At 48.5% G+C, this 15,548-nt stretch overlaps 2 protein-coding genes across 3 annotated transcripts; both read left to right on the forward strand.

The window, feature by feature from the left end:
- The first annotated feature begins 72 nt into the window (after window positions 1-72).
- LOC105829095 (cubilin) lies at window positions 73-11,516 on the forward strand. Of its 2 annotated transcripts, none has more exons than XM_012667746.3 (4): window positions 73-960; window positions 2,761-2,944; window positions 4,464-4,678; window positions 6,605-11,516. In XM_012667746.3, the coding sequence occupies exons 1-4, from the start codon at window positions 952-954 to the stop codon at window positions 9,017-9,019; spliced, it is 2,823 nt and encodes a 940-aa protein (XP_012523200.1). In that variant the 5' UTR covers window positions 73-951; the 3' UTR covers window positions 9,020-11,516. The 2 variants fall into 2 exon arrangements, with proteins under 2 accessions (XP_012523200.1, XP_012523201.1); XM_012667747.3 differs by having other exon boundaries at window positions 74-960; window positions 2,757-2,944.
- Window positions 11,517-11,621: 105 nt separating this feature from the next.
- LOC105829096 (innexin inx2) lies at window positions 11,622-15,487 on the forward strand. Its single transcript, XM_036292101.1, has 5 exons — window positions 11,622-12,288; window positions 12,539-12,677; window positions 13,887-14,146; window positions 14,587-14,882; window positions 15,087-15,487. The coding sequence occupies exons 1-5, from the start codon at window positions 12,028-12,030 to the stop codon at window positions 15,307-15,309; spliced, it is 1,179 nt and encodes a 392-aa protein (XP_036147994.1). The 5' UTR covers window positions 11,622-12,027; the 3' UTR covers window positions 15,310-15,487.
- The last annotated feature ends 61 nt before the right edge of the window (window positions 15,488-15,548 follow it).

Here is a 15,548-nt window from a genome sequence, read left to right on the forward strand (position 1 = left end):
CGGGAGGACGACGAGCAGTTCAATGAAAGTCATCGTAAACGGAAGGGGAGCGGAACTGCGAAACGGGGCACACACAGAGGAAGAGATCAGTGTGAGAGAGAGAGAGAAAGAGAGAGAGAGAGAGAGAGAGAGAGAGAGAGAGAGAGAACGGGTGGAGGATATAGAGAGCGTTCCGCCATGCCGACGTCGTGGGAGAAAGACAGCGGGAAAGAGAACGCCAGAGAGCTTGCGCAAGCTTCGACCCGCCGCAGCTCCGATCGGCGGACGGCGCGGTTAAGCCAGCCGCACGTTCCGAGTTTTCGTGCCAGCAGTCGACTCGCAGCCTGGCTTTCCAACTGGCACGCCGGAGTGTGCTTTCTCTCGTACTTGTGCCCTCTCTCGTTCCCTCCGTCTCGTCCCTCTTTCTCTTCTCTTCTCTTCTCCCCCGTAGTTCTCTCTCCTATTCCCTTCGCACCGTCTCTTTCCGGGTCTCTCTTTCTTTTTCTCTCTTTCTCTCTACTCTTTATCCCCGAGTCTCGATTCCAATCTCCGCGACATGACGCGTTGATGATCTACGCGCTGCTTCCAGCGGCAGTGCTCGTTCGGGACTGAAAACCACCACCGCCGCTGGTGGTGGTCCATCCACGAGATTCATCGAATCCCGAGCAGCGTCCACAAAGCGTCGTCCTTCGGAGCTCTATGTGCGTCAGTGCGCGGCTAAGAATCGCCGGGGAAATTGTGCCAGGCGACGTCGTGGTCGATACGTGGCCAAGGACGATGATGATATAAATTCCTATACGCGCGTACGTCCAGAGACGCGACTTGTCCTGATGCGAGAGAGGATGGCTCGGTATTCGAAGGGACCCGCGTGGAGGACGTCGCCTCGGTGATTTCAATCGGCAGCGAGAACTAGCTCGTCTTCTCCGAGGCTCTATCGGAGAAATCGGAGAAATCAGGCAGCATGAGGGTGCCATGGTAAAGGTGCGTGGATGGACCACTGTGCATGCTCGTCCATTGTCAGCGACAGTAGTCGAATTAACTTTAAAGTCTTTGCTCGAGAGAGTAATTTTTATTATTCCTCATTTCCAGCGACTTAGAATTCAAATTATCTACCAAGGAATTGCAATGTCTTCCCGTCTTTTGGATCCTGAAACTTTCGAAACTCGTTTTGAGTTTGTTTTGACGTAATAAATGTATTTAAATGTAGTAGATTTTTCCTCCCTTTCGATTCCGAATTTTTGCCGAATTCGACCTGTCGACAACATTTGCGATCAAATAGTCGTTGCGGAAACCGTGTCCTCGTTGCGTATGCATTTCGCGCATCGAAACGCACGTTTTCGACGTCGAGATGGTAATGCGAAATAATCACGGTCGCTGGACGGAATGTCAGTAAATCGGAGAGGGAAAAAAAAACAATCGTTCGACGATCCGCGAAATCGCCGATCCCATTTTCCGCCCGCGCGTGCCTCTTCGCTTGTTTTGCAAAACGCCCGCGCGCCCGCGAAACGCACGCATCCCCCTGTGCACGCACGTAATCAACGAGCGATCTAAATTGCTGATGCGCTCCCGCGAGCTCAGTTCACTCGAGATTTTCGGCACGCGCCCGCTTTTATTCGATTCGCGTACGCCGACAGAATCTGAAAATCCTGCATCCGCGAGTGCGAGCGCATCGGCACCACGGACGATTCTACGCCGACAGAGACGGGGCGAGTTTGTCGGAAGGAAGGAAAGAAAGAAAGAAAGAAAGAGAAAAAAACACGCGACCTTGGCCGTTGGTGATTTTGGAACCTCGGACCTTCGCGGCCCGAATTCCGGATGTCTCTGAATCTTTGAATGTCTCCGGATATACCTCGTGCCTCGAACGATCTACATTGCCGGAGGTCGCGTGTTCTCTGAGGGAAAAAAAGAAAATATTGAATCATCTCTCTCTCTCTCTCTCTCTCTCTCTCTCTCTCTCTCTCTCTCTCTCTCTCTTTCTCTCCCTTTCTTTCTCTTTCTCTCTCTCTCGAAAAAGAGAGAGAGAGAGAAACGAGACAATGAATGCGACGCGAGAATGCGCGCGGGGCGCGCGGGGGAGGAAAGCGACGGTGAATGAAGAGGGTGGGAACAACGGAGAAAGGGGGGAGAAAATTCCGGAGGTGAAGTACTGTTGTCGATAGCCGAGTCAACGCGGATTTAACCAATTATCACCCCGCTCTCTCGTACATGGACGTACGAACGAGGCCCTTCCGGCATATGCTCAACCCATCTGGCAAACCATGCGGCGTCCCTTATTGTCCTTCGGGGAAATGATAACGCGATTCCCCGCACTCGCGTCTGCATCTCTTCCATCAAGTAGCTTTACGTTATAGAGACATTGCACTCCGAAACTACGAATGACCCGTAATCGTTGCGTAAAACAACGTATTTCTGCGATCTGAACTCGCGACCGTCATGAAATTTTTATGGAAAATCGAAATAAAAAAAAAAGAATTCGAAATACACGTTTTGCCTCGGTGTATTTCGCGACGTGAAAAGAGACAGGGGGATTTTCGCCGCGAGCAAAATTATACGTACTGTTTTTCGAAGGACTTTGCGGATGCAGCATGGATGCGTTCGATATTTTTTTTTTCTATACGCGCGCGCACACACACACGCACGCATGCACGCACACACACACATACACACACACACACGGCAGGCCGCGGATTAGTAATACCATACGTGCGAGCAAATGCGTATGTGTATGTGCTGTTACGCGAATATTTTTTTCTCTATATGTGTGCGCGTGTGCACAGGTAGTTCTCGACGGGAGAGGCAAATGGAGATAAGAGGAGAGAAAGCGGAGGTATTTTGACAGCCTCGGCACTTGTCCCGGGAATGCCTCGAATGCCTGTGCCGGTACTCCTCGGTAGCTGGGGCTGGGGATTTTTCGCCATATTCCTTCTGCTTCTGGCCACCCCCAGTCCCGCTGCCATTCGCAGAGGTAAGTCTAATCCGTGGGGCTGCTAGGAGGACACCGGGGGAAGGGGGAAAACGGGAGAGAGGGTGTAATTCCGGCGAGAGTTCAAATTTCCAGGCCAGCGACACGCGAGAACGATCTCTAGGTATTTTATTCGTCGCGGCATATGCGACCCGAAACCGCGCTCTTCTGCAATCTTACGCTATCTATCTAATTGGTAATTAATCCCTTTCAGCGATCCGATAAGAATCATCGCAACTCGTCTTTCGAGCCGGACGAGGAACGGAGGGAAAAGAACTGCGGTAATAAAATGAGAAAAGACCCTTCAACGTTATGTTTATCTTGGCGTCGCGATTTTTCCGATTCCACGAACCTTCTACACTTGCAATGTCGAACCGGAAAAACGTCGTAACTTTCGATTTCTAATTTAATCCAGCGGATAAAATTTCGTTTCGCAACTAGCGGGCAAACCTCGTTTGAGAAACGGATGCGATGGATCAAATCCCTTTCTCCCCCCCTCTCTCTCTCTCTCTCTCTCTCAAGACTTCGACCACCGCGCATCCGAATCCGATGACGCGCGATTTAATGAAGACTCATCCCGGGAGCCGTTATCGCAATTATCGCAACCCCTCTTCTCCTCTCGTTGCGCGGCTTACGGGCCGAATTATCGGATGTAACAGCCGAGAGACGCGCGCGGCCTCGAGTCTTAACTTAACCGTCGCATTAAAGAGATTTACTTGGCCGGGGTATTCCAGCGGGCGCAGCGAGGGAGATTTTTGATATCCCGTAGAAAGGTGATTTACGAAGGCAGCCTCCGGCCATAATACGCGCGCGAGAGAGAGAGAGAGAGGTTGCCGCTTTGTAAGAGGTATCTGGCAAGCGGGTCGAATATCGATTACACACGGCCGAAACTTGTGTCGCGTGTTGTCGCGCGTTCCTTACCCTCCGCCGTTCTCGATCCGCGTGTACGTCCTGTTCCTCCTTCATTGTTCCCCGTTGCCGCCGTTGTTGCTCAACCGGGTCAACGAAAAATACCGTTGCTCTAATGCAGCGTATATGCGCGACGTGTTTTACGTCCCGCGCGCATCTCCCGCGACGGGTAAATTTAATAAGAGAGCTTCTCTCTCCGACAAATCGGTTTTTCGAAATCAATATTTTCTTAGCAAGGATGGTCGTCATTTAACCGCATCCTCTCCATTTTTCCATTGGCGCAAAGTACACGTGAAATTAATTAAAAAGGTCTTTTCCTCCGGAGTCGAGTCTCTCACTTTGGAAATACACCACTCGGATATCCCGCACACTCTAATTATTATGTATTTGTTGTATTATTAATAATTTTCTTGTCGCTAATTAATAAGATGATTATTGATTATTGCTAACGTAACTAATGACATTTATTCGCTACGGCAATATCGGTTATTTACTATTGAGTTATGTATTTTTCATTAGCATAATTATTAATTGAAAATTAAAACTGAGAGAACACGAACGGGATGAAGAAGAGGGCAAGTCCCCTTTTCCGTTCTAACCGTCTCTATTTCAGCGGACCGAGGCCACTGCAACAAGACAGTGGACATTTACGAAGATGTGTCGAGCCCGGCGGTGACCCCAGCGAATTGGGGTAAGCCCCTCTCGTGCTGGTACCGTTTCCGTGCCTTTCGCGGAACGCCCCGGGACTGGATTCTGCGGGTGCGCTTCAAGAAGTTTAAGGTCGGGGTGCTGGAGAACGCCACCACCTGCAGTGGCGGTTATCTACAGGTAAGACATTTTGTGTGTGTGTGTTAAATTTGTGCCGCTGCGGGGGAAGGGCGAGGTAGCCGAGGGACAGCGGTCCTAATTCCAGAATCGCGCGTCCAAACTGCACGGCCGGATCCATCACGCCGAGTACCCCAATCCACCCCTCACTTCGCGCTCTTCTATTAATTGAATAGGGAGATTCCGGCCAATTAATCGGACGCTGGAATTTAATTTCAGTTCGATAATGGCGTTCCTCGATTATTCTTTCGATTCGAGTTGGATATAGAGGCCGGGCCGAGGGAGGGATGCCGCTGGTGTACTCTCGCGTGTATCTCTTTGAATCGCGCCGCGGGCCGATGCATACGCGGTACATACACAGTCCCCGCATATACACCCGCATTGTACGACGGGAATGCGCGTATTTCATACTCGCGTAAGCTGCGTTACTGTTTTGCGGAAAAAAAGAGAAACACGACGGCGGGTGTTACGCCAGATGTAAACCGCGCCTGATATATCATTATCGGATTCGCCTCGCCTCGCGCGCAACGATGCGTTCGGAGTCTATTTTACGCCTAGATGAGCCAGAGGTTCGCACTTTCGAGGAATTTCCCCGCGACGGAATGGTAAAAATAGGATCGATAATAAACACAATGATACCTCTTATCTCGACACGTAGGATTATTAAATTAAAATAGCTTTTAATTCATTTTAAATTAATCAATAATCTCGTATTGCTAAATTAACTTCAGCTAATTCAAATTAATCAAATCGAATCTATATTTAAATCGTAATCTCCAACTTAGCCAGTTTAAAATAGGGATCCGCAGCTAATGTATCGTATAGGACTATCATGTTTCGATAAGCCCCGTAACTCCCCGTGACGAATCGAGCGCACGTATTCGCGGCGTATCGACGAGATAATAATTCACAGGTTTGTTTACGCACCGTGAACTGTTGTAAGAACGGAAGATCTCGTTAATAACGGAAGATGCGTTAATCGCGCATTTCTAGATCTTAAGAGCTTTGTCCATCGGGGACAGGCTGAACACTCGCTCGCGGGACGAGCGCAGCTGTATCAGTGTCGCGAATTAGAGCGTTCCCGTATAAGAGAACACGATAAGTGATTCCCTCACCTTTCTACCCGTTCTTCCCTCCGTCTGCTCCTCATTCGAGCGAACGAGCGAGCGAGCGAACGAGCGAGCGCGCGCGGGCGCACTCGTCCTGCTGCCACCTCTCTCAGTTACTTCGGTATCAGGTATTGATCTTTGTGACGCTGTAAACCTCTCTCTTCTCCTCTCCTTTCTCTCTCTCTCTCTTTCTGCTTCTCTGTTCGACGCGTGCTTTCTATTCTCCCCTGTATTTTCCCTCGGTTTCCCTCGCGACTTTCAAATTTACACCGGTGAAAAAAGATGAGAAGTCAATAGTAGTCACTTTGGGTACATTTCCCTCTGCACGAGATCATAAGATTCGAGAGACGGGACACGTCGGCGAAACCACTGTATTCTTTACCGAACTATTATTTTCCATTTGAATAACTATTCCCTCCGTACATAAGTCTCTATATACCATCTCCGTGTAAACTTGCAGATCAGTTATTACCTACACGGATCTCTAATAATCCTGTGCCTCTTTGCAGTGCTATCGTGCTTCTTGTATAAATGCCTGTTAATTGTTTAATGCTTAACTTTAACGGTATATAAAGAATTTTGATAACGGAATAATTATATGTACAAGTAAAATTAGATTTCACGATCACATGTTTCGGGACATAAGCGATGACTATCTAATCACATTTTACACCTGATAAATATTTTGTCACAAGAGATCGGATATATTGGCCGTTAAACTGGATTAAGCTTCTCGATTCCCGACGCGACATCCTTACGCTCATCGATCGTTCCGAATACGTTATACATCCTAGGCGCGTTCCTTGCCGCGCTGTTCCAGATCATAGACGGTAACACGAAGACCGAGGTGAGCAATCGCAAGGACCCGGGCGTCTACTGCGGCGAGTCCGAGCAGCCGCAGACCTTCATCAGCGAGACCAGCTTCGTGCGGGTGATCTTCCACGCGGACAACTTCACCGATCAGACGTACTTCAGCTTCGACTCGCGCGCGGAGCCGCAGTTCGAGGTGTACCTCAGATACGGCCAGCACCCCGAGCTCTATCCAAATCGTCGCGGCGAGGTTGTGCCGGGCAGCTACTGCGAGCGGGTCTTCAAGGACTGTCGGCTGCAGACGTGCTACGTGCAGAGCCCGGCTTATCCCGGTATCTATCCGCGTGCGTTGCACTGCAAGTATCGTCTGAACACTCGACTGCCCTTCATCAAGCTCTACATCGAGAACGAGGAGTTCAACATCGATGGTCAGCGATGCGAGAACATCATGACGTGCCCGATGCGGCCAATCAGCTCCGGCTCGGAGCACTGCCCGTACGATTACATACGCGTGTACGACGGGAAGAACGAGAGCAGCCCGGTGATCGGCACCTTCTGCGGCATGGGCAAGTTTCCGTACAGTATCATCGGCACCAGCGAGGATCTCTACGTGGAATTTGTGTCGTCGCCGGCCGGGCCGTTGCTCAACACCGGTTTCCACTTCAACGTGGGCAACTGGCCCGGTCACGTGGAAACCGCGGGCGTTAAGAACGGCAGCTGCGACTGGTTGCTGAACAGCGAGTCCCTCGTGAGCGGTAACGAGGGTATCTTCCTGTCGGTTGCGCACTGGTACCCACCGCACACCAGCTGCACCTATCTGCTACGTGGCCGACCCGGTGAGATCGCGCGCCTCTACTTCCCCAGCTTTCGGGTGAATCGTATCGAGTCGCCGATCCAGCCTTACGACGGGGACTGTGGCGAGAGCCTGACGCTCTACGACGCCGACTGGCCGGACGACGCCCGGATTATCAAGACCTTCTGCGACACCTTCAGCAAACCGATGGAGAAGCACGACTTCGTCTCGACGTCGAACGCCCTGTTCGTGCGATTCGAGAGCAAAACCGGCAGTTACTCCGGCAGCTCGCTCTATTACTGGGCGCACTACGACTTCTTCAACGCGACGAGGTTCGGCGAGCCGACGCCCGGTACCGAGTGCGACGAGGTCTTCGCCTCGTGGAAGACGCGCTCGGGCTACTTACGGTCGCCACTGAATACCCTGGTTTACAAGCGACCGGGTGATCCGCCTGCCGATCTCTCCTGCACCTACAGCTTTATTACGGACAAGCGACTGTACGCGCGCGTGATCCTCGTGGTAGAGTCGATCAACTTCAAGGAGCATCCGTACGCTCAGTGCGGCCATTGTTGGGACAGCCGGGTAGACCGGGTGACCATCCGCGAGCCTAATCCGGATGGCGTCAAGAGCCACTGTCTCTGTCGATCCAACAACAATGGCACCCCGGCGCCGACGACCTCGCCGTCGGCGCGATCGCGACCTCCTGTACTCAGGATCGTCTCCCGGGGCGAGAGACTGGACCTGAAGCTACTGGTGGACGGCGCGCACGCAGCGTCGAGCTACTTCAAGTGGCCCGCGCCGCTCTTCGAGGCGAGATATGAGTTCGCGCATAGTCCTCTGTGCGGTCCGGCGCTTCTGCCGCCCGCCACCGACGGCGAGATCGACTTCCCGCATTACGAGGCGTTGGGATACGTCACGCCGCCCCGGTCCATCAAGTGTATCTGGGAATTGCGGGTGAATCGCGAGCGCGATCTCTGGCTGCACTTCGACAAGATCAAATTCGCGTCGCGTTCCTGCGAGGACGGTAAACTCGAGATCTTCCTGCCGGGCACGGCCGAGCCGTATCTCGGCATTTGCGGCGAGAACGTCAGCTACGTGAGAGAGATGCCGATCATCTCGGCGGCGCATCTCACACCGCCGGTGGAACATCAGGCGCCGGGCGGCGAAGTGATCGAGGAATCGCCGGCGGTGATCATACAGTTCACCGGCACCATGGCACCGGCCCGGGCGGCCTTCAAGATCGCCTGGACCGAACTCTTTCATCTACCCAGGGACGGATCCGGGGCCCTCAACACCGGCAAGCAGCTAGAAGACTGCGGCTTCCAGTGTCCCGGCGACGCGGGATGCATCCCGTTGAGATTGGTGTGCAACGGCGTGGTGAATTGTCCCAATCGCAACCTACCCTTGCCGGGTATCCTGAACGGCACCTTCTACGAGCCGGACGACGAGTCGGTTGAGACGTGCGGTGGTCCCGTCAACGGTAACGGCGGCGGTTTCGCCGGACCCGCCGGCTGGGCTGGTGCCGGCTTAGGTGCCGGCCTCGCTATACTCATGGGTCTCGCGTGCTTCATCGCTATGTGCAGGCTTTGCAGAAGACGATCGCGCTCCAGGGACATACACGTGCCCTATTAGGAGACGCGGTCGTGCCTCTGCGGGTACACGCACGATGATTCTGGGGAATACGGAGGTCTAAGAATCGAATTCGCAGCCGTTCCTCGAGTAATTGACGTTCCTTTTTTATAACCCTACGCACGTTTGTGTAGGTGTATAAAAGAGAAATCTTTATTTCTTGAAGGAACAACTGCGAATACGATGAGAGAGAGAGAGAGAGACGTCCGCGTGGCGTTCAAAATTTTTCCAACGTCGCCCGAACGTCTTTGAGCTGCGAATGTCAACGTCGCTCGGCATTGCTAATTTCGGTTAAATAAATTTTCTTTCTGACTATATCATAGGTAAGGTAATCTAGAGAGGAGTAGAGCGAATCCCTAAGACAAACTTATTTAACCGGTCGAGACCGTTAATGCACTCGCAGACCTCCGTGTTGTTTGAGAGACGATAGAAATAATCGAGAGAGAAGCATTCTCTTTCTCTCGAGGCTCTCGAGGAAAAGAAGGAAATGTTTCTCCGTTTTGCTGTTCCAAACGATAGATAGATCCGACATTGCAAGTAATTCTCTCAATGTGATGCTTCCGGGTCTAATGAATGTCGAGTTTGCTCATTAATCGCGGGAGGAGTTGACTCCGGATCTTTACTATTCTATCGCGGTGTTCAAGTATTACTATATACCGTCTGTCAACGCCGATCGCCCACCCACACACAAACGCTCGTCACCCCCCTGTCGGTCTTCTATTTACACTCTTTACGGAACACTAATGGTCCATACATTATTCCTCCTCTTTACAGGCGGCGATGAAGTTCTAACCAAAGCTGTATTTACCACTGCCGCGTTATACTCGTCGTATTGTCATCGCGTCTTCTCTTACACACACTGCCATAGACGTAGAACTTCATACATAGCCCTCGTCTCGATCGTTCTCATACGTCGTTCGCGAGAACTGTCGTAGATTCGCGGCGATCCGGTTATTTCCGTCGCTGATTGTACGGGCGACGTTTCTAGCGATAGCAAGACATCTATGAGATACAGGTAGCTTCGGCAAGATATACGAAGGCATTTTTGTATTTTTTTTATCTCGTTCCTCTAATCTAATTATAGAATCTTATCGAGGTAATCAGCATCGAAGTTTGACAATAATAAGTTCGAAACGAAAAAAAAGGTAGATTAGATTAAGTTAGATTAAGTTTGAAATGACTGAAATATATTGCTTTTCAAAAGTATTAGGGGGTAATTAATAATTAAATAATTCTACATTACATATTAAATATTTTACAATTAATTAATTATGTCGTATCGCGCGCGTATCATGCATATTTTATGATGTATTTACGGTTCGCTTCGTCAGAGGACAGTATTGCTATCCCTAGAAAGCTGTGTGGGAGGGTAGCATTCAGGGCCCTCATTTCCTTTGTCGCCCGTACAGATGCAAATCAGCGAGCCGATCGCGTTGTAGATTCCGACTTCGGGATATAGTCTTTTAGCGGTTGCTCAAAGTTGTCCTGCTTCGTGAAACTCTCGAGAGTAACTCGTCGCGAGCAAGATACAATTATATTGACTTAAAATACAACGGGAATGGCGGGAAGGACGGAAATCGATAGTAACCCGGTAATTGTGGCTTCTGACGAGTCGTGACACGCCTTGTCGATTTAACATCTTGAGGTTCGGCGACACAAGTATCGAATACATCTAATATATTATACATATATATATCGAATCCGTTGTAAGGTATATAGTCGCTCTAGTGTCTACATTGAAGAAAACGAAAGTGAGAAATAAAAGAGAAGTGAGATGAGAGTCATATGATAATTCGCCGATTCGCAAGATGTCCGGACTTTATGACACCGAATGAGCGTGCCTACTAAAATATGCAGCTATTATGATGCATGTGATTGTCGACAGTGCAAACAGTTTGTACATATAATAAGGCGAAGGATAGAGGGTGGTTTGTAAAAAAACCGATCGCTTTTTAGAGATAAACCGGTACGGTAGGTAAAAGAGAAAGAGAGAGAGAGAGAAAGAGAAAGAGAAATAATTAAGTAAAATATAAAGGAGAATAAAGTATAAGGCGTCGTCGGCGAAATTGTCGCCGGCTATCGCGCAGAGAGATGCGATAAGACATCCCGTTAATCTGATACTCGTTGGTTGGCCCTCCTCCAGGGAGAGAGAGGGGGCTATTATAATTAGAGAGCAAGAAACAGACTCGGAGAAATTCGGGCCCGCTGCGCGGCGCCCCCGGGGCTGCCGCGCTCTAGGAACGATGTTTGTATATAGGGAAACATTTATGTAGGTTTAGCGACAATCTCAATAGCGGATACGTACACCCACACGGATTCACACACGACATACACGCACACCGAGACCGAGCGATGCGATATTAAGCGCATTATTAACGAGCGCGCAGCTATCTTTAATCGACGGTATAACGATTATATCTTACTACGACATGTAACTGCGATAATAACAGTTATCATGATTACTATATTTTTTACTAATAAAGAGCATCCTTGGAGTCGAGGAAAGAGAGGTGGGATTTTCTTTAAATTTCATTTTAACACACGTTCCCCCTGGACTCTTCCTTTTGACTTCGCAAATCTCGGGAATCCCGGATTCTGCGATTTGCGCGGCGATAAATTAAAAGCACGAGAAGGAAACGGTTGCCGAGAACAAAAATTATAAGGGGAGAGGAGATCGTTACGTTCAAGATTTACGAGTCTGCACGAGTCGCGCTGGTTAAGTGCGGACCAATTAGGCGAATGCAGTTTTGGGCAGCCGCCACTCTCGTCGATGATTTACACGACGATAACTCGTCGTTTCAGCGTCGTTCGTAATTTCGACCGGCGATCTTGCGAAATCCCGCCGCGACGCGTAATCCGATTTATATCTCGTTTTATTTTTCATTTCACTTAACAACGTTTTCTCGCGTACGCAGGCGCGAAAAGCCTGCCATCCGCGTTAAATTCCTTGACGAATTTAGAGAGCGGACGCGACGCTGCAAGCGGGCGCGCGCGCTTGGCTTTTCTTCGCAATGCGTCCTGGAATTTTCTCTATTGTGCTTTGTTTCTCGGTGCCCGAGACAAAAGAACACGCGATAACCATGCTGGACCTCTTCGCACCTATTAAATGCCTGCTGCAGGAGGAGCCCGTTCGTGTCGACAATGTCGTCTTCAGGCTGCACTCGCGCGTCACCGTTCTCCTGCTGCTCGTTTGCACGATTCTCGTAACTGCCAAGCAGTACATCGGCGAGCCGATTTCTTGCATGACCGATGCTTCCGTCGGTACGAATTCCGTTTAACCTCGAGCCTCGCGATTTCCCGCAGAAGTCAGTGAACAAGTCGTAATGATAAAAGTTGCATTTGAAATCTTTTCCTCCTAAATAAGTTCTTTTCACATCTGATTATTCAATTATTATGCGAATTGCTAATTATTAATAATTGATATCTTGCTGGCAGACAAAGATCCGGTAAACGCGTATTGCTGGATCTACAGCACGTTCACGGTGTCCCGACATCTAAAGGGTATTCCTGGACGGGGTGTAGCGAGTGCTGGTGTGGGACAGGCCCTTCCCGGTGACGAGACCCGTCATCACCGTTATTATCAATGGGTCAGCTGAATTTAGAACGTTCACGACACGGACGGATGAGGAGATAACCGATATGGACAAATCGCAGACGAATAGTCCGTTGATAGGACACCGAAAACGCATTTATTAAACTGCATATCGGAGAACATAGGCGCGCTCCGATCAATTATCAGATTCAAACATTCGTTCTTTCGCGCAGGCGAAAATTTTTATAGAAATTTTATTCTCCCGCGAAGCCCCAAATCGAATCCTCGCCAAAATTAAGTTATGAACTCGACGCAAAGTTTCTTTATTGACTCACACCCTGCCTCCCTGCCTGCCCCTCAAGGCCAAAAGCTCGAGAATTTTTATGCTCGATATAAAAGTTCTCCGGGAGACTTCCGCTTCCGTTAGAGACTTCTCGCCGGGGAAAAGATCGACTCGGAATTCGTCAAAGGCATCCCTAAATTGTTTTTCGATGGAGCACTCTGAAAAATTGAAGGCGAGCGAGCGAGGGAGAAATGTGCCGGGAGGGGGAGAGGGGTGAGAGGGTGGAAACACATTCGCACGCGTGTATGTGCAACGAAATCGGTCGATCGAATAAGTTCCCCGTATGGAATGCGCACAACTACTCGGCCGTTCACGTACGCGAGGTGCATGATAACGGCTGCACTTCGTTCCGATGGTCAGGTCCGCTCGCCGGCGCATGCAGACGTATTGCGCGAGCGTGAATGAAATCTGAAACGCGTACGCGTGTGAATGTAAAGGAAAACGTCCGAAAGGCGGCACGAGGAAATGGAAATAGAGATCGCAGATCCGACCGTTCTCCTTATGTGTCGCTCTATATCGCGCGATTCGCATCGCGCGCGAAAGAAACTCGCCCGCGAGATCCTTGGGACATATCGAATAGAAAAATACAAATATTTTTTCCCGCTTTTGTTTGCAAATAATAGAATAACTTTGGCAATATTTTTTCGAGCCCACATTTGAAATATACTTTGTATTATCTTTGTTTTTTTTTAATTCAAATTCGCAACGGTATCTACACTGAGAAAAAAAAAGTTGTTAATTTGACTGAATTTTTCAACTTGATTAAAATTCTTTAATTCAACTATTTATGTAATTCAATCAAATATATAAATAGTTAAATTAAAGTTAAAGTATTTCAGTTAAATGCATAAATACTTAAACTGTAGAAATTTAATCAAGTTGAAAAATTTAGTCAAATTAACAACATTTTTTTCTCAGTGTAGGGTCACGTGATACATTGTTTGTCTTTGCTGAAAGTTCTAAAGTTTAATTTAAAAAAAAGAGTCAAAAATAAGGGTGCAATGTTCGTCAGGTCTGCTTCGTTCTCGGTTTGCAAGCCATCCTTTTTTACGTGCCGCGCTCGTTATGGGGCGTCTGGGAGAGAGGTACCATAGGCCTCCTCTCGCGAGATCTCGCGTCACCCTTCCTGAGGGACGTCTGGACCGAGGAGAGGAGGCGGCAGCTCGTCGAATATTTCACCAAGACGAATCTGCACGCTCACAACTTTTACGCCATGCGTTTCTTCGTGTGCGAACTCTTGAACTTCTTAAATTCGGTAAGTATAATCCCCCCCCCCCTATTCCCATCCTACTTTCGGTTTTAGAAACGAAAGAAGAGTTTCCTTCGGAGGTACTTAAGGGATCCTCGATCGGCCAACCGGGATTATGACGTCAGAAGCGGGGAAATTGCACGGAAATAACTGTGAATAATTGATTTCTAGGGTTCGATAATGAGCCCCGGGCTAAACGGAACGTTTGGTTGAAACTTTGCTTCGAAAACGAGCTCGATGTATTGCGCGGAAATACAACTCGAGGACGCTTAACGTATAAAATACGGTTACTCTACTTTCTTTATGATTCCGCAAGTACAAAAATCGACAAATTCGCTCGAATTTCTCGAGACTCTGGCATTTACTCTTACGATTAGTTAGAAAGAAAAAAAAAAGTTAGAGCGCAAAATTAACCAAAACCTCTCGCTAAAATATTTCGTTGATAGATAGGGCAGATATATCTGTTGGATATATTTCTGGAGGGACAGTTTAGGCGGTACGGGCCCCTGGTGAGCACGTTTCTCGCGGAGGAAAATCCCCACGACAGGGTCGACCCTATGGCGCGACTGTTTCCGAAGGTGACTAAGTGCACGATTCACACGTTCGGGTCCACGGGTTCCGTGCAAACTCACGACGCTCTCTGCGTACTGCCGTTGAACGTGGTGAACGAGAAGATCTTTGTCGTTCTCTGGTTCTGGCTGGTGTTTCTCGCGGGTGTCGGTTGCCTAGCGGTAATTTATAGGTACATAAGCTTATTGATAGCAATTCGATTATAATATATGCAAATAATTTATGTTGCAAAGGTACATTAGTTTTTTTGATATCATAATTCCTTGATATCATAATTAAGAATTATTTATATTTTAAGAAAAGCATTATGTTATTAAAACTTGTAAGAATCGTTTTGTATATGATCGATACGTTTTATATACCATCCTTCTCGCAGAATCGTAGTTTTCTCTCAAGCTTGGGCAAGAGTGTATCTTCTGCGAGGTGCAGTTCGCAGACTTGAGAAATTAAAGGCAGAGCGTATCGTGCGAGTATTCCATTTCGGCGATTGGTTTCTGTTGCACCAACTCGCACAGAACGTCAATCCTATCGTGTACATGGAACTGGTTAACGAGATAGCGACAGCCTTCACGACCAAGAGTTTCACGGACTTCATCTAGATCTCCTCTCGACCTCGCCTAAGTAGCATTACGCGGAATTCAATTTACGAAGCTCAAAATGTCCTTATAAGACGTAAACGTTTGATGGATATTTCGAATATCTTCTAATAAAAGAAAAAATAAATATTTATAAAGAATGTACTGTGTGATTTCAATAAAGATAATTAAAACTTTGTAAAAACAAAATTCTAAAACATTTATTTCCAAAAGGCGTTCAAAAATTACATTTAAATTATCAA

This window comes from Monomorium pharaonis, chromosome 9, assembly GCF_013373865.1.
Source record: "Monomorium pharaonis isolate MP-MQ-018 chromosome 9, ASM1337386v2, whole genome shotgun sequence".
Taxonomy (NCBI): Eukaryota; Metazoa; Arthropoda; class Insecta; order Hymenoptera; family Formicidae; genus Monomorium; species Monomorium pharaonis.

Bases quoted from the DNA above. Each gene is read 5' to 3' on its own strand.
- LOC105829096 (XM_036292101.1), top strand. From the start codon at position 12,028: ATGCGTCCTGGAATTTTCTCTATTGTGCTTTGTTTCTCGGTGCCCGAG. The intron at 12,678-13,886 runs GTCCGTTGATAG...GTCAAAAATAAG, and splicing joins GGACAAATCGCAGACGAATA to GGTGCAATGTTCGTCAGGTC. The intron at 14,147-14,586 runs GTAAGTATAATC...TTTCGTTGATAG, and splicing joins TCTTGAACTTCTTAAATTCG to ATAGGGCAGATATATCTGTT.
- LOC105829095 (XM_012667746.3), top strand. The intron at 2,945-4,463 runs GTAAGTCTAATC...TCTCTATTTCAG, and splicing joins TCCCGCTGCCATTCGCAGAG to CGGACCGAGGCCACTGCAAC. The intron at 4,679-6,604 runs GTAAGACATTTT...GCGCTGTTCCAG, and splicing joins GCAGTGGCGGTTATCTACAG to ATCATAGACGGTAACACGAA.